The sequence below is a fragment of the Phycodurus eques genome, chromosome 8, assembly GCF_024500275.1.
Source record: "Phycodurus eques isolate BA_2022a chromosome 8, UOR_Pequ_1.1, whole genome shotgun sequence".
NCBI classification, from domain to species: Eukaryota; Metazoa; Chordata; class Actinopteri; order Syngnathiformes; family Syngnathidae; genus Phycodurus; species Phycodurus eques.
The window spans coordinates 9,358,708-9,378,013 of record NC_084532.1 but is presented as its reverse complement, the minus strand read 5'-3'; the positions used below and the strand labels follow the sequence as shown (position 1 = coordinate 9,378,013).

Below are 19,306 nucleotides of genomic sequence, written 5' to 3'. Positions count from 1 at the left end.
CCTGTCGATCGCCCGTTCCATTCTTCCCTCACTCGTGAACAAGACCCCAAGGTACATGAACTCCTCCACTCGGGGCAGGATCTCATCCCCGACCTGGAGAGGGCACTCCACCCTTTTTCCGACTGTGGGCCATGGTCTCAGATTTGGAGGTGCTGATTCTCATCCCAGCCGCTTCACACTCGGCTGCGAACTGCTCCAGTGAGAGTTGGAGACCATCCCCATTATACACAGTGTTGATGGTGGACTGCTTTTCCCTCCTGAGACGCCAGATGGTGGACCAGAATTTCCTTGAAGCCGTCCGGAAATTCCGTTCCTCCCAATCACGCCCTTCCAGGTCTCACTGTTATTGCCCACGTGAGCATTGAAGTCCCCCAGCAGAACGATGGAGTCCCCAGCGGGAGCGCTCTCCAGCACCCCCTCCAAGGACTCATAAAAGGGTGGGTCTTCTGAACTGCTGTTTGGTGGCACCTGTAGCCGGGGTCAGATCGCCAAGGTCCCCGCCTTCGGCCATCGCCCAGGTCACACTGCACCCGACCCCTATGGCCCCTCCCTATAGTGGTGAGCCCATGGGAAGGGGGACCCACGTTACCCTTTCGGGCTGGGCCCCATGGGTGCAGGCCCGGCCCCACCTCCAGGCCTGGCTCCAAAGGGGGGCCCCTCTGACCTGCGTCCAGGCAGCTGAAACTTATATCCATTTGCTTTATTCATCATGGGGGTTTTTGGAGCCGTGCTTTGTCTGGTCCCTCACCTAGGACCTGTTTGTCATGGGAGACCCTACCAGGGGCGTGAAGCCCCAGACAACTTAGCTCCTCCTTAGATCATTGGGACACACAAACCCCTCCACCACGATAAGGTGACAGCTCAATGAGATTTTAATTAACACACACACATTTTAATTAACCGATTTTTTGAAGAAACAGCTTAAGTAATGCAACAAATATTGCAGAACTCTCTGTGGGAAGAACGGCGATGGCCTGCACACCATACTTGGCCCAACTCTTGACCTAAACTGAAAAAGACTGTGTGCGGTGGTTAGCACTTCTGCCCCACAGTCGCAGGTTCCCGCATTCTAATGTCCTGTGTGTAACATTGATGTACTCTCCTCATTTAAAGTACGGTTAGCTGATGTCAACAAGTCGGACGTGTTTTCCCCGCTGAGATGTCAGAAAGATCAAGTGTCAGTATCTTCTCACCCATCGTCAGAGTTGTGATGTCCAGCATCATCATTGGGGTGATCACTGTCGCGATTTGTGGCTGCCGCCTTAGGATTTCTGAGCAGGCTCGCTGCTGCCTTGGAGCCCTCCTCGTCCTCATACTCCCTGACATCGTTCACCTCATTCATCTTCAGCAATTTTACTACGAATATGACGATGAACTGTGGGGGGAAACACACAGATCCAATCATTATTAATGTCAATTTAGTTACAGTGAACCCCTGTTCCTTGTGGAGGTTCCAGAACCACCTGCAATAGGTGGAACACTGCAACATAAAGACCATATACATTTGTTTTGGGGAAATAGTAAACACATTTACACGTATTAAAACATACTTTTAATTTTTTTTTAACACACATTAAAAATTGCATGCATAAAATGTATCGAAAGTATTGTATGTATTGTAGTGTCTGTGTTTTAGATGTGTGCCTTTTAGAGGCGGGTCCTGGTGGGATAGTCTGCATGTGAGTGACTGGGCATGAGCTGTGGCCGACAACAGTCACTGCCTGAATGTGCTCATTGTGTTTATGTGTTCCTGAAAAGTGCATCAGCAACTGTGTTTCTCCTTTCTCACGTGCAAGGGCGTTAGGGCTGCACGATATTTTATTTGAGCATCGTAAATGCGATGTACGTGTGTGCAATAGTTGCATCGCAGGGTCTGCTGCGATGCTGGTGTACTGTAATATACAGTGAATCAACGGTAATATTAAAAGTGACCGGCAGAAGGACCTGTTTGGACATGCTAATAAGATTAGCACCCATGTTACCGTAAATTATAACGCTTCAAACAACACGTAGCAGCCCAAAGTGTTACTTATCTCCTTGTATGATAACTACTATGAATAATCATGGACATCCATCCATCTATTTTCTGTCCCGCTTATCCTCACTAGGGTCGCGGGCGTGCTGGAGCCTATCCCAGCTATCTTCAGGCGAGAGGCGGGGTACACCCTGAACTGGTCGTCAGCCAAATGCAGGGCACATATAAACAAACAACGATTCGCACGTACATTCACACCTACAGGCAATTTAGAGTCTTCAATTAACCTACCACACATGTTTTTGGGATGTGTGAGGAATGCTGTATTACAAAAGAACATATTTCCTCTCATTTCGGCAGTGTCCCACAATGCACCTTGCGCACTTACGCAGCTGCCGCATGCCTGCCGTTTCATTCTAAAGAGCAAAATAGGATTTTTTTCCCCATGTCCTCATTCAGGCGGGACGATGACTATTGTAATGGTCTTCTGACTGGACTCCCCAAAAAGAGCATTAAACAGCTGCAGCTCATACAGAATACTGCAGCTCGGGTTCTGACCAAAACAAAGAGGTCAGAGCATATTACTCCAATTCTAAAGTATTTATACTGGCTCCCAGTCAGCTTTAGAATATATTTTAAAGTTCTGCTACTGGTCTATAAATCACTAAATGGTTTAGGTCCTGAATACATGAAAGAAATGCTAATGGAATACAAACCCAGTAGTGCTCTAAGATCGCTAGACTGTCGTACTAGAGCGGCTCAAACTACCGGAGACAAATTCCTTGTGTGTTTCTTGGACATACTTAGCAAATAAAGATGATTCTGATTCTGAAGTGACATAAGCCGTGACATAAGCCCCAAGTGTGAATGTTTTTAAGTCCAGGGTTTCTCATGCTTTTTAGAGCATTTCCACATTTACATTATATTTCCTGGGCTGTTTTAATTGTACTTTTATTTTTTTCCTTTGTTTTAAGTTTAGAAGCTGTTTTTTCTTTGTTTTTAGATGCTTTTAGTCATGTAAAGCACATTGAGTTACCTTGTGTATGAAATGCGCTATATAAATACATTTGCTTTGCTTTGGTTTGCTTAGTGTAAACTGAATGTGTGGCAACACTGGAGAAATGAAATGCCAGTATTTTGAGGGTACTAGCCCATCAGCAACATAATGGGGGGAGGACAAAAACCTGTGAACTTAGTTCAAATTTTGAATTATGAACTATGAACTGAACTACTTCATGTTTGGAATGATGAACTGAACTTTGAACTAGTTCGCATAGAAAATGAAATTTACCAACACTGATCCTGTGTTATTACACATTGCAATATACATTGCAGGTTTAAAATAAATCTTGTTAATTTTTTTCCAACATCGTGCAGCCCTAGTAAGCGTACTATAAAATCCCATGAAAAGCAATTGCTATAAACTGCAGATTCCTGTGATAATAGCAAGAATTCCCTCAATAGACATGTAGAAACGTTCCACAATAAAATCTGGGATGTAGCGGGGCCGTGGTAGGTGAACCAGGACATATCAGGGGAGCACAGTATTTCTTACCAAAAACCAGTAGATGTTCATGAGCAACAAGGCGAGGAGCAAAGTGTTGAAGAAGAAGTAGAAGGGAATGTTGGGGACTGACACGCAGGTAGCATACAGCACTTTGAGGGGGAACCAGTACAGACGGAACCAGAACCTGAGGGAGGAACAGAGAAATGATGATACAAAAGAACACATACATCTCCAAAATCAGATGGAATCATTGTGTGATGGTACTATAGTACATGGCATGATATAAAATTATTATTAATCTAAAGCAGTGAGATTCAAGTGTGGTACGAGTACCACCAGTAGTACAGGGGCTCCCTCTAGTGGTATGCTAATTAATCACGGAATCCATCCATCCATATTTTTCCGCTTATCCGAGGTCGGGTCGCGTGGGCAGCAGCTTAAGCAGGGAGGCCCAGACTTCCCTGTCCCCACCCACTTCGTCCAGCTCTTCCGGGGGGACCCCGAGGCGTTCCTAGGCCAGCCACCCTGCGGAGGAAACTCATTTCGGCCGCTTGTATCCACGATCTTGTTCTTTTGGTCACGACCCACAACTCGTGACCACAGTTGATGGTATGACCGGTAAATAAAAAGCTTTGCCTTTTGACTCAGCTCTTTCTCTATTTCCAATCCGCCTGTCCATCTCCCACTCCATTCTTCCATTATCAACACACCGAGATACGTACTTGAAGTCCAACACTAGGGGCAGGATCTCTTCCACGACCCGGAGAGGGCACTCCAGCCTTTTCCAACTGAAGACCACGGTCTCAGATTTGGAGGTGCTGATTTTCATCCGGGCTGCTTCACGCTCGGCTTCCAACCGCTCCAGCGCGAGTTGAAGGTCACGGCTTGATGAAGCCATCAGAACCAAGTCATCTGCAAAAAGCAGAAACGCAATGCTGAGGCCACCAAACTAGAACCTCTCAACACCTCGGCTGCGGCTAGAAATTCTGTCCATAAAGGTAATGTCACAATTGGTGACAGAAGGCAGCCTTGGCAGAGTCCAAGTCCTCACTGGAAACGTATTCAACATACTGCCGGCAATGCGGACCAAACTCTGACACCGGTCGGACAGTGACCGAACAGGGGGGTCAAGTATCCCATATTCCCGGTCGAACGCCTTCTCCAAATCCACAAAACACATGTAGATTGGGCGAACTCCCATGTCCCCCTCCTCTCCAGAACCACTGAATAGACCTTACCGGGGAGGCTGAGGAGTGTGATCCCCCTGTAGATGAAACACACCCTCCGGTCCCCCTTCTTAAAAAGGAGGACCACCACCCTGGTCTGCCCATCCAGAGGCATTGCATTGTCCCCGATGTCCATGCGCTGTTGCAGAGGCATGTCAGCCAGGACAACCCCACAAAATCCAGAGCCTTTAGGAATTCCGGGCGAATCTCCTCCACCCCCCGGGCCCTGCCACTGAGGAGCTTTTTAACCACCTTGGTGACCTCAAACCCGGAGATAGGAGAGCCTGCCCCAGAGCCCCCAGACTCTGCTTCCTCTTGGGAAGGCGTGTCAGTAGAATTGAGGAGGTCTTCAATGTACTCGGCCCACCGACTCACAACGTCCCGAGTGGAGGTCAGGAGCACCCCATCCCCACTATACACACTGAGATGCTGGATGGCCGGTGGTGGGAGTTGAAACTCCTTCTAAAAGGGGACTCTGCCAGACGTTCCCACTCGACCCTCACAATACATTTGGGTCTGCCAGGTCGGACTGGCTTCTTCCCCCACCATCGCCAACACACCACCAGACGATGATGGATTGACAGCTCTCCAGCAACACCGCCAAGGACTCCATGAAGGGTGGGTACTCTGAGCTGCTGTTTGGTGCACAGGCACAGACAACAGTCAGGACCCGTCCCCCCAGTCGAAGGCGGAGAAAGGTTACCCTCTCCTCCACCGGGGTGAACCCCAACGTACAGGCACCTAGACGTGGGGCAATCAGTATGCCTACACCTGCTCACTGCCTCTCACCGTGAGCAACTCCCGAGTAGAAGAGAGTCCAACCCCGCTCGAGAAGACTGGTACCTGAGCCCAAGCCATGTGTAGAGGTGAGCCCGACTATATCCAGTTGGAATTTCTCGACCTCGCACACTAGCTCAGGCTCTTTCCCTTCCAGAGAGGTGACGTTCCACATACCTAGAGCCAGTTTCTGTAGCCGGGGGACCGCCAAGGTTTTTGAAATTTTCAATTCAGGTGAGATTTTCTGTAGTTTTGACAAAGATGAAAATGTTCCTCAATTTCGGCGTTGAAAATCATAAGTTCATGGGATTCGGACACAATAAAGACCTATATGGACGTGATTCACTATTATTACTAATCTTGATTTGTGTAGTTTGAAGTCAATCTGACGATGCGTTGGCTCTCAGTTTGACCTGGAAAATGAGATGGCTCGAGCGGATGCCGCCATTGAAAAATCGGAAAATGGCCTGTTTAAATATCACATTTTCGTCTCAACTAATCAGAAGCATCTGTGCATGTTTCTACCAAAGAGTCAGTCACACATTCCCTACTGATTTACATTGATTTCTGTAAAACTTGGGCCGATTTGCGACATAAAAAGTGGCATAAAATCCTTAATCTTTAGCCGATTCTTACAAAATAGGGCTCATTTTATGTGTTTCTATCCTCTATCGAATGATATAGTCTATTTTGATATACAGGTGGTTTGAAAATTTTAGTAACATACCAACTATAGGTTAGCATTTTTACAGTACTTGGCTACCGAACTTGATATAAAATCTTTATCAATCTGCTTTAGACTACTGTTGTTTAGGCCACCTACGATTGGCTGACGACCAGTCCAGGGTGTACCCTGCCTCTCGCCCAGAGTTAGCTGGGATAGGCTCCAGCATGCCCGCGACCCTAGCGGGAGGGAAAATGGTTGGATGGATGGATGGATAATTAGGCCACTATCTTGCGATACAGTATGCTGCTAGCATGTTAGCATTTAATCAATTGTCATTTGTAGTAGTACGCTACTAGAGTGCATGATATAAATTCATTGGTCACCACCTTGTGACATGTTAGCAAAGCAATTACTTATGGCTAGTATGGTAGCATTTTTTTCAATTCTCATTACAAATAAATGTCAAAATATCCTTTTCAATCTACCTTGGCACTTTTGTTTCCCAGGTCACTATGTTGCTGTATCTTAGCATAGAAACTATTAGCAAGTTCCCATTTTATCAATTGTCATTATATTACTTCTATAATATATCCCATATTTCCAAATACGTACCAGGTGATGCTGAAGCTGACCGAGCCCATGTTGGCGAGCACGTCATTAAGTAGGAAGTAGCCTCCTCCTCTTGACTTCAGGTAGACGTTGAGCTTGGTGAACTCCAGCTGGATGTCATTGACGTCATGGAGGAACAACACCAGGATACCAACGTTGTGGTACCTACAAGGTGTTACTACGGCTTGTAGACCACAGGTGTAACTGCATGTAAAAATGTTTGATAGTAATAACAACAACAATAAACTACCTGAAGGCATAGGAGAAACAGATGAGTGCCAGGGTGATGATGTGATGCACCACCATGACAGCAGAGTCCTTCCTCCAGGCATCCATGTAAACTGTGGCATAGATGGAGTGACCATAGAAGCTGCCCTGGATCAGGTAGGCGATTGCGATGTCTATAGGCACTGACATTCCACTCTTCCAGTCTGTGGGGACACGATAAGATGACGTCAGTGTCAGATACACACTAGATACATATAACATTAACTTGGGAGAGCAACTGAATTTCGGACTGGATTCACTAACAATGCCTGAACAAGATGTGAAATGGCAGTTTGGTGTAATAATTCCACAGTGTTTTCCTACAAATTGGATTTTTTCCCCCACAAAATAAAAAGGTTAAATAAGAGAATTACTTGTAAAATATTGCATCTGAAATAACAATACACAATCTATACTTCAAAATGAACAAACAATAACTATGTGTGGTTTGTGGGAGTAAATTTTATGCAGCTACGCAAAACTGGGGCAACGTGGTGGCCTAATGGTTCATACGTCTCCCTCACACTCGATACATCTGGGCTTTGGATTGGAGATCCAGCTCCGAGTTTGCATGTTCGCCTCATGCTTGTGTGAGTTTTCTCCGGGTATTCCAGCTTGCTCCCACATGCCCAAAAAAATGTATGTTAGGTACACTGAAGACTCCAAATTGTCCATAGATGTGAGTGTTAGAGGTTGTTTGTCTATTGGCTGGTGACCAGTCCAGGGTGTACCCCGCCTCTGCCCCGAGTCAACTGAGATATGCTTCGGCTCACCTGTGAGCAGAATGAGGACAGGGGCTATAAACATTAGATATGGATGGATGGATACAGACTTTGTGTGTTTACCTCAGTACCACAGACAGATATTACTGTTATGTAATCTTCATAGTATCCTGCGGGAGTGATTTCAATCACATCCATGTGATAAAAAGGGATTTAGGTGGAATCGTGGCAAGCAGCTCTAGCTTTAGTCACATTTAGCGTACAATTCTAATTACTATTAAGTACAATCTTATATGCTAACTTGCTGGTCTTTAACATTTACACAATACTGTAGTCTACCTTCTACACTCAAGCACACTGACACAGAAGTCTTTATTAATTTTGTCGCATGCTTCTTTTACATGCCATCAACAGTGCATGTTTTTTTTTAATATACTTTATCTTTGCTAACACAACAAAAGAAGAAATCTTTGGGGTGAGGTTAGGTAAATATGGTAGCCATTCAACTGGCCCTTATCGACCTATCCATCTCTGGGGTAATTCATTCTATGGGGTGATAAAGAAGGTAAAATGATAAAAAATATATATTTTTTATATTTTTACCTACTTTTGCACCCCCCTGTCTATAGTCGTATTTTTGGCAGTACATCATTTGATCATCCATTTTTTGTAGAGCTTGTCCTCATTAGAGCAAACCTGACTGCGCAAGAAGCGAGGTACAACCTGGACTGGTCAGCCAATTGCTGAACACATGAAGACAAACACATATTCACATCTGTGGGAAACTTATAATCTTCAAAGAACACAACATGCATGTTTTTGGAATGTGGGAAAAAGGCGAAGTACATGAAGAAAACGCACACAAGCAAGGGGAAAACATGCAAAATCCACACAGGAGGGCCGGACTCCCAACCCCGAACTGCCGAACTATGAGGTATATGTGCTAACCACTAGTCTATTGTGCAAGCCTAATTTGATCATGGACAGCCAAAATGGGGCTATTTGTATGAGTATACAAAGACAGCACCTTCAGAATGGCAACAGGCTGCTGTTTCATACACACAAACAAGATGTCTGCAGCATCTCATCTCTCCAAACTGTCGGAAGCAGCCGGCTGGCTGGCCACCACAGGCATCTTATGCACCGGTTATGTGGCCAACAACTACATCTTATGGGAAAAGTATGGAAATTATTCTGTTTCTGCTGAGAAAAAGTGGCTTCTCTATTTTCTGATGCTGATCAAATACTGTAGAAATGTCTTGACTTGACTTCTCTACCTCGAGGAGTTACGTAAGAGACGGGCTTGGTAACATTGCGATGAAATATGCATTTTTCCTGTGCAACTAAACTCATTTGACTCTTCACGAGGTACACCTTTACAAAGTATCCATCCATTTTCTACACGGGTTATCCTCACTAGGGTGGCGGGTATGCTGGAGCCTATCGCAGCTAACTGCGGGCAGGAGGCGGGGTACACCCTGAAATGGTTGCCAGCCAATCGCAGGGCACATATAAACAAACAACCATTCACACTCACATTCACATTTATACCGACGGACAATTTAGAGTCTTCAATCAACCTACCATGCATGTTTTTGGGATGTGGGAGGAAAGCGGAGTACCCTGAGAAAACCCACGCAGGCACGGGGAGAACATGCAAAGTCCACACAGGCGAGGCTGGATTTGAACCCGGCTCTTCAGAACTGCGATGCGGATGTGCTAATCAGTCGTCCACCGTACCAACCCTTTACAATCTAAAGAGATCCAATACAAGAGAGCTCTCAGACCAAGACGTTCAGTCAATTCAATTCAAATTAAGATTTTACTGTGAAAACGTCAATATTACCATAAAGGTTGCAGCTAGCCATTTTCTATTCCGCCTGTCCTGATTTCTCAGGCGAGCTGCAATCTATCCCAGCTGACTTTGGTCTATAGGTAGAGTACACCCTGGACTGCATAAGAGGGAATGGCAGGGCACATGCGAAAAAGCATTTACACTCACATTCACACCTATGGATAATTACAAATATTCAATTGTACAAATGCACTAATCAGAAGCAGCCTGTGATTGACTGGCGACCAAGTCCCTGGTATAGAGTGTCACGACTACAAAATATCCCACTTGGCATCAATTAATTATATGTGCAGTACGATGTACCATAAACGTTCCAGTTCCAGTTGACACCCTGGACTGGTCGCCAATCAGTCACTGGGCAATTCACATTCAAACCTATGGACAATTTAGAGCAGGGGTCACCAACATGGTGCTCAGTTTAGAAAATGTCTTACCAGTGAGATGATTTTTGGCTGTTCTTTTTTAAAATCACACATTGATGTAAATTTGGAAATGACAGTATTGTAAGCCTAATAGCATAATTGTCTCATAGAATTTGAACCTACTGTCACAATATTAATAAAAGATGCTTGCTAAAAAATAGTTTTTCCTTTACATCTATCCAGGTCATGGAAATCATCAATCGTCATGGAAATCAAGACATTCCAACAGCTTCTTCCCTCTTGCCATTAAATTGCTTGAGGACTCTGCATCATTTGCACAACTGTAATTGTATCAGCATGACCGGTAACCTTTTATTGCTATGTGACTCTCTGTAGTGTGTTTTTAATGTTTTTATGTCTCAAAAGTATTTTTTGTCAAAATGGCTATCTATTGTCGTACAAGAGCGGCTCCAACTACCGGAGACAAATTCCTTGTGTGTTTTTGACATACAGTGCAGTACTTGGCAAATAAAGAGGATTCTGATTCTGTTTGCCAAACTGCTGATTATTGTGAAGGAGTTGAATTGAGTTTACTGCCATCATACAGAGCTTGTAGCGAACCGAGGGATGTGACTTTACACCAATGTGCCCTGTGACTTACTGTAGAAGACGGAGGGTGGGTTGTGGAAAAAGGGGTAGGAGGTGAAGAAGAGCAGGTAGGTGCTGTAGCACCACGACATGGTGTAGAAGACCAGCTTCCACGCACTCTCCGGCATCTTGGCGGCATCTTTGGGCAGCAACCTGCACCACCGTGCCAGAGGCTGCAGAGACAGACAAAACACAACAGTGAGACAGAGAAACAACAGGTAAACTGCGACTCATACTGTATACAGCATGTTATCAGTAGAGCAATCCTCTCTCCGCTGCATGTGATCCTACATAATGGATGTCGGCATGTGTTACATACAGTGGCACCTTAAAAGCCAAACCTGCACTTTGAAACTAGTTGACTTTCAAATTGTTCTCATTCAAAACCCCAATAAACAATTGTCCCATTTTCTAACGATGGCTTAATAATGAAGTTTCTTTGTTTAAACCTCCTAGTTGAGGACAAACTGTCAAACACAAGTACACACACAGCAATGTGTTCACGAACTACAGAAGAGCCAACGACTGGCTTCTGATGCTGATGATGCTGGAATGTTGTTTATATGATCAAAGATATAGTACCCGATGCTTTTCAGGTACAGTAATCCCGTGGTATTCGCGAAGGATAGTCACCTAGTCCTGCCTTGAACAGCGAAAAAGTAAATCATGTGCCCTCGAAAAAGGTTTATAATTGCCTATAATAATGGTTTAGACCACAGATTTACGACAAACTATGATCCCAAAACGCTTTAATATCATTTCGACTCATTTTACGTTAAAAAGAAAGTGATTACAGATGATTTGATTTGAAAAAATTGCACCTGAAGTGCACATGCAGCAACGATGGTGCAAAATCCTTGTCTCAAAGAGAAGGAGTCCTACTTTTGTCTTTTTTGGGCATTTCATAAAGAGCAAGAGCCTAATGGAGAAGAAGTTAAAAAATATCAGCAAATAGTGGAATTTGCGAGAAAGTGGGGGGAAACTGGACTATTCACATAGTGCTATACAAATGAGATTTGTCGACATTTTACATGTATTCATTCTTTTATCTATTTAAAGTCTAGAGCTTCAAACCTTTTACACCCAAGTACCACCTCAAAAAATATTAAGCTCTCCAAGTATCACCATAATGACCAAATTAAAACATTACAGTAGTGTACTTTTTTCATTAAAAATGAGGAAGGGGTTTAATCCTAAAGTTAAGTACATTTAATATTGTAATCCACGTGTGAACATTAACACTGTGCTTAAATATGAGGAAAATAAAAGATTATAATCAAATGCATTGTACTTAAAAGTTACAGCAAATACAACTGAGCTGTACTTAAAAATGTGCTGTACTTGCAAAGGAAAAAATGCACAAAATAAAATACTGAATTATTCCACAATGTAAAACACGTGGCTTACTCGCACACAGATATTAACTTCATAGAAGCAGAAATAGAGAAAGTGGAGGAGAGGCCTGCTGACATCCTGATGGAGTCTGATAACAAGGCACCACCTCCTTATTGGCGGGGACAGTCACCAGCTTCCACCTCGGCAACATTGCGACCACCTCTGCACATAAACAGGCTTATTCAAGAACTCCACAATGATGTAAATTATAACTGCAAGATCACATGAAATGAAATCTCACAGGACGTGCACATTTAGACAGGTAAGGTTCGGTAAGAGTGCAGCATAAGACAGGCAGGGTGTTTGTATCGTGTCTCAACTCAAACCCAGCTTTGTGACTGCCTCCTAAATAACATTCACACACAAACACGCCACTTTGGGCTTCAAAGTGAACAAGTGGAGGCTGCAGGAAAGAGAAAGATGCCTGCCTCATGCCTCAGCTATCCAGTCCATCTGAGTCAGTTGTTAGCAGTCAACAGGACATGATCTGATAAGGCTCTGATTACACCATAACTTCATACAGGAAGTGTGGCTACGGCTAAATGTAAACTGTGAGTCGTCTGAAGGTCACAATCAAATGATTCCCCCTTTATTATCATCACATTACATTATTTTATACAGTATATTTACTACTGCTCTAATAAGATATCAAGCTGTGATGAATGGCTGAGTGTGCTGTCAATTTGAAGATATATGTTTGATTCAAGCTTGATTTGCCACAACTACAAATACACGTATTTGTTCAAATAAAGTCTTTCTCTGGAATCTTGAACTCTAATTAACGTCAGATATGAAATAAGGTACATTTAGTGGTTGTGTGACCCTTGAGTCGGAAACAACAACAGGGAAGGAATCTGACAGGCCCACGTAGATTGAGATCATGCAACAGCGACACTCTGGGTTGTGTGGTCGTGACAAATCACATGTAACTCAAAAAAGAAAAGAAAATAGTACGCAGAGAGCGCATGACTCATTGACATGCAGGCTCAGAACAAAGCGGACAGCAGACTCTCAGCACATTGTGTTGCATATTCTAGCATATCTATCAGCCCCCTCCTTCACTCTCAGCTCAACTGCGCACTTGCTTCTCCCTCTCAGTCTGCCCCCTGCCTGCGACATTTATTTATAGAAGCCATCTGTCAGCATTGCCCCCTCAGTCTTGTTCCACATCGCTCGAACCCCCCGTCCGCCTGCCACAAAACAGGCCCACACTGGCTCTCCAAAGCCTGAAACACATTGGTCACTGATAGTGCAAAACTACACTTGCCTGCGCATCTCATACTCGACCAAACCAAATCGCACTATAGGTGAAAATCCATGATTTTTACCATTCCCGCACACTTTAAACACATTTAAACTTATCAAAACACAATTTTGAAACACATTCTAACATATACAAACACACCAAACAAATTGCTAATATAAAATGTATAATAAATATTGTAATTCATTGGCAGCTTTGGCTTTCCTTTCCTACATGCAAGGGCATTTCAGTAAGCATACCATCAAAAAACGCAAATTAGTGGGGATTTCTGCGACATATACGTTCCACCAAAAAAATCTACAATATAGCAAAGACGTAAACAATGAACCGCGATATAGAGGGGAAACACTGTAAACTACAATCTCAATCATGCGTTCTTAAGATAGTGTTCCAGAGTCCTGCATGGTTTGTTCAACACCATTCACACAGTTTCTTTCATGTGGATGATTTCCAGTATCTCTGCTTATGATCTCACAGTGAAAGGCGACAGTTTTCAGTGTCAGCGTTTCCTTTGTAACTCATTGGAAGTGCAATCAACTTAGAATGTACTGACAAGAGTAACTTTTTCCCACAAAATTGTGCTAATGTTTGATACATTTTGCACTTCTTTTGTTTAAAGTTGTGAAAGGTACCAAAAAAACCAAACAAACAAAAAAAAGATCTGTGACATGATACTTTCCGGATACAATCTCTACATTTTGTGTATACTTACAATATAACCAGATGTCGGTTTACCATATCAAACCATATCACAGAAAACTGACCCTTGCAGCTTATTGAACACACAGCTATCAATTGCCCCAATTCAGGTGCTGCAGAAATTTAATTCTGCAGTCAAGGGTCTTAAGGTCTCACTGAGTTATCGACAGGCCTGCGATATGGACAACTACATTTTTGGGCCTGTCTACAAAGACAGTACCACAAGGCTAAAAGTAGTTTCTACTTAAAACGGAGCATGTGAGTCTTAGATTTAGTTTGAAGCAATCCCACATAGTCACTGAGCATGAGTATGGCCAAAGTCCTATCATGTAGTGCCATTTATGACAGTGGATGAAGGACACCGAGATAATCCTTGGGACCTGTGTCAGATAAGTGGCCTTGACCTCACCTTTGAGCGTTCAACTCTTTCCCCAATCAATCTCAGGAAGACAATTCATTGGATTTCATTCCAATGTCCTCCTCAAGCTCTACTACCAGAGGGGGGCTCAGGTCACGACTCGACTCGAGTCAGACTTAAGTGGGCAATTCTAGGACTTGGGACTTGCTTAGCTTTGCTTGACTTGGTATTCGTGAGACTCGACTTGACTTGGACTTAATGCATTTGACCAGACAAGTCTGCTTGGTTTTCAAGATAGTCAGCCAGGCAAACCACCAGTATGATGGAAAATTCAAAGGCTACCTCATGAAGAGAGTATCACAGAGGGAGGGCCAAAGATACAGTAACTACATTTGGATTCAAGGATTATGTTTTTCATCACATTGGGAAAAACAGAATGGTAAATAGTAACAGATAAAAAACACAACTACGATATTCAACTTCATCCATCAGTATGAAACCCACTAAGGCAGATAACCTAAATTAATTATACAGTTTAGCTCACCGTGAGCTCGTCAAACAATAAATGGGCTTCATGTCGGTTGTGCGTCTAATTGAGAAGACAAAGTACTGCAATAGACATATGTAGATTGCTTTGGGACCATTAAAAACGAATAATGAGGGTGAATGTTTTAGTAGATATAGGCCTCCTGAGTGTAAAGTGGCTAATGTGCAAATACAGTATATGTTGTGACTGATCAAGGTTGTATGACTTGACTTTTTTAAACCAAGTAATAACTTGACGCAAATTGTGTGGAATTTTGTTTGATTTTTGCCGCAGTAACTTGGGACTTGCTTGAAAGTTGAAGGTTAAGACTTGACACTTATTTATGACTTGCACATATGACGACATTATTTACTCCCATCTCTGCTTTTACACTTGTTTTAAAAAAAGAACCGAGGAAATAGGCAAGAAACAGAAAAAAATCGGAGCTCGTGTGAAGGAGACCAAATGACAAGTGGTTCCCTTGGCTCCTTCCAACTCATTCCTCATTCTTTCTTTGTCATTTCCTTTAGTTCCCCGCTGACATGCAGCTGCTCTAATTACTGAACCCTCCATGCTCTAAAGATCTCCTTCCTTCCAGGAAGTAAGTGGTGAGAGACGACAGAGGGTGAATGGACTTCATTAGGCTGTTGTATAAGCAGATAAACTGGGCCAGTGAGTCAGGACACTGGCTCATGTGGTTCTGCTCGGAATGGTCCACTTTCATCCCTTTGGATTCTTCCCGCTGGATTCTTTCCAGTTCAGTATGATGTCACCCAGACACTCTCTTTGTCACATTTACACACATGCAAATTCTGTCAGTATTCAAATCAGCTGATTATGACTTATTTATATTTTATTCATATGTGATCATCATAAAACTGGATTTGTGGGGTTTTGTGTCCTGTTCTGTTTGTTTCCGTTTTCTTTTCTTTGTAGGTTGCAATCAAAAGGTTTGACCTGGGTTTGCCCTTGGCTGTCATCACACATCCAAAGTCAAACAAAGATTAGCAAATAAGAAAGTGATGAAAGTAAATGTGAGATTGAAATTGCAACCAAACCACAGTGAGTTTGTGTCGCTTGACCGCGCATGTCACATTTAGGTTTTATTTAAGGACAAATATATTTTTTTAAATATTTTATAGCATAGTATTTCATAGCAATGCCCCACAAAACCACTGTAGCACAAAACAATTATTTTGACAGCCATCACAGTATATGTTTAATGCAAGGTGTTGGAAAAAGATATGCTTTTGCACAAAATGTATTCTATGCTAATTATGACTTCATATAAACTTTTGTTTTAGTGTGAGGATAGGACAAAGCAAGATTTCTGTGGATTGGGGGCGCCAGTTGCATTAGGGAGATGATAACTGATGTTCATGTGTGTACTGTGTATGACCTTGCCTAAGGATAAATAGACAGCCACTTCTTGAAGCCATCAGGTGTACTCTCCTTGCATGAAAGTCTTTAATCAATTGTATTTCTCTTTATTCTAAAAGTGCTCCTTGTCCTGTCTCCTATCTACTCAAGAGTTAACGTGTGTTAAAATAAAAACGGTATCCTTAGATATGTTGTTTTAGCAAGTGTATAATTAGCGTATGAAGAGACAGTTGTTTACCAAAAAAAGATGAAAGCCAAATTCCAAAAAGATTGTGCCATGCCATTCATCGTGTACTATGAACTTTTGTTGAACATGTTAAGACAGACCCAATGACTTGTTTTAACAAGATAGAATTCATAATTGTAAAATTTGCATGTCTTGGTATATTTATCACACAATAATCCAAATGGATTCATAATATTTTGGAACGTACAGTATATCACTATCATGTCACTCAGTGTAAAACAGAACTGTTTCGTTAGTTAACAAGCCACTTTCTTCTACATGGTGATGACTAACAGAAGGCTTGTTGCCATTATGATTCAGGAATCAGGGCTCGAAGTTTTAACGATTCCCGATTGCCCGGGGCAACTGAAAAATACTCACGGGCAAGCGAGTAAAACATAACATTCCGATCGGGCAAGCGAATGAAAAATAATATTGTCAGATGTAGGGATGTCACAATAGTTTTTGAGAAATTAAAAGTGCCTCAATATCATCGTGGCCTTGTCTCTGCATAAAATAATGAGCCGTTGTGCTTAAAATGTTGTTTTGTGCCGACTATACGAAACCAAGCCGCTTAGCCAGGGTGCTACATCGCTTCACTTCCTCACTTTTACACTTTCTGTGTAAACGCACTCGTTTGGACGCGCAACCCATGCCACCATGTGTACGTCTAAAGAAATACACTGATTGGCCCGTGTGACTGCAGCGTTGAGAGGAGTGCGTTAGCATTGCAACTTCTACGGCGTACTATGCTTGTCGGAGCATCGCTTCACAATTGAGATAGAGGCACCTTGTTGTTCACACTAGCCTCTGTCCCCTTCACGAAGTCAGCATACTGGCTCGCGGTGGCCGCCATCGGGAAGCCCCCGTGGGTCGGATCGCCGCGTCTCACCGCTGACACCTCCTGTCCTCCACCGAATAGTTTAAACACATTGTAACAGTATCACTCTTTAGTGGTGTACTAGTGAGTTGAAGGTCATAGGTGATTCAACATCACACAGAGAGGGAATAACTATTCTAACTCCCGTTAAAACATATACAGTACCTCCGCAATTACATTCCATTAGTCCCAAAAACTTTAAAAGCAAATAAAATAATACCAAAGACGCATGTATAAAGTGTGATGATGGAAAATCAGTATGGTGGTCCTTTGCTTCTCTGCCCTCAATCGCACCCACTCAGACACACACTATGCTCTCTGGGTCATTTAAGTTTAATCATCCACATCTTGTATGCTCACTGGAGCCAGTTGTAGCCGTCCACAGAGCATCTCAAGATGGGCCAGCTGCAATTTTTTATTAGACTATATAAATGAAAAAGAATTGGGCCTGCACGAATTAGTTCACGGTGATGAGCATGTTGATGGAAAAATGCAGAGTTAATAATAGAAGGGGAAGCATGAGGTAAACAAATGTTTAGGGGTTACATGTGGTTTCATTTAAATGCATAGCTCAGTACATCAAAACACAGAAATCCCCATTTGTGTGCAAGGAAGGACAAAAAAATAGTAGTCTCCTTTAAAAGGAATGAGTTCCACAGTGCGTACACTTTCCATTCCGTCAAACAGCAAAGAACCGTCCACGGGCACAAAGTAATGAGGACGTCTGAATGAAAACTGGCCTAACCCGGGTTCAAACGTGTTGCCTTACTGCAAAGTCCTGTCCTGTCCTGCCAAGAAAACTCACATTTCTCAGAGGGGCCAGCCCAACACCAACGGAATACTGATCTCCAATCACAAGCTTGTCTTAAATACATACATACATTTAATGTTGTTCCCGTTATTTTGCTAAGGCCCTTCTGTCACAGTGCAAGCTCACGATGAATACCATACTGCATGGAACAAACAGTCAAACACACAAATACAAAATTGTAATTGTAAATTGAAATTGTTGTGTTTCAGTTTTCCTGTCTTCTGCTGAATTTTTGTACATGGCTCCACAGTCACCTTCGGAAGTGCTGGTGGGCAGAGATGCCTTGTCACACCTGTTGGCAAGCATTGCCATTCTGTATTTAAACTCAGTCACAGCGGAAGGAAGGTCGCGCATTGCATCAGATTGCTTGTCACCATTGTCACCTCTTTTTGTGTCCTTTCTTTCTGTCCGTCAGTTCTGTTTTTGTAATTGTAGGTTTTTGTTTCATTTTTGTACTTCTGCCTGTGTAGGTTAGATCCTGTTTTGTTTTACAGGAGTACCTTCCCTGCGATTGGCTGGCGACCAGTTGAGGGTGTACCCCGCCCGAAGGTAGCTGGGATAGGCTCCAGCACGCCCGCGACCCTTGTGAGGATAAGCGCTATGGAAAATTGATGGATGGATGGAGTATCTTCCTTCCACTGTAGCTCTGTCCAACTCTATTAGTTAGTTATCGTATAAATTGCTTCGTTTTCTCGTTGACCTTTTGTTATCGTTTTCTGCTTTTGTATTCTTTTGTTCTATATTTCACACTTCCATGCTCCCTTGGTTTTGAATAAAGACTACTAAATTGCTCAAAGATTGTTGTGTCTGTTTTTGGGGTCCACCATACAGCTGAAGCTGACTATTACAGAAATAACCAACCAACCAACCAACCCGACTCGCTCCATCAAGACCAACTGACCAGGCCATTGGTTTTCAACTGTTACCCAGGGAACCAGATTTTTTGATTGTCGCAATCCACTTTTATAAAGGTTAGGAACAATGAAAATCATGTATTGTTTAATATGAGCAAGGATCTCGTATGATGTGCATCCTGCGTCTGAGACGCACAAAAATTAGCAGGGACACATGAAGTACATTTAATCTGCATCCATTGACGCATGGTTTAAGACCCGCCCTGCGTGTGTGTGTTTGTGTGCATGCGTGCATGTT

The 19,306-nt window shown here is 43.1% G+C and overlaps 1 protein-coding gene across 2 annotated transcripts in view; it reads right to left on the bottom strand.

The window, feature by feature from the left end:
* Positions 1-19,306, bottom strand: part of cers1 (ceramide synthase 1) — a 40,719-nt gene that overhangs the window by 5,089 nt on the left and 16,324 nt on the right. Inside the window, exons 2-6 of one of the 2 annotated variants that reach the window (XM_061683260.1) lie at positions 10,629-10,788; positions 7,012-7,192; positions 6,765-6,965; positions 3,531-3,666; positions 1,194-1,375 (exon numbers count right to left, since the gene is read on the bottom strand). In XM_061683260.1, the coding sequence (XP_061539244.1) occupies positions 1,194-1,375; positions 3,531-3,666; positions 6,765-6,965; positions 7,012-7,192; positions 10,629-10,788 (860 nt within the window). The remainder of the gene's footprint in view (positions 1-1,193; positions 1,376-3,530; positions 3,667-6,764; positions 6,966-7,011; positions 7,193-10,628; positions 10,789-19,306) is intronic. The other variant, XM_061683261.1, reaches the window with a different exon arrangement.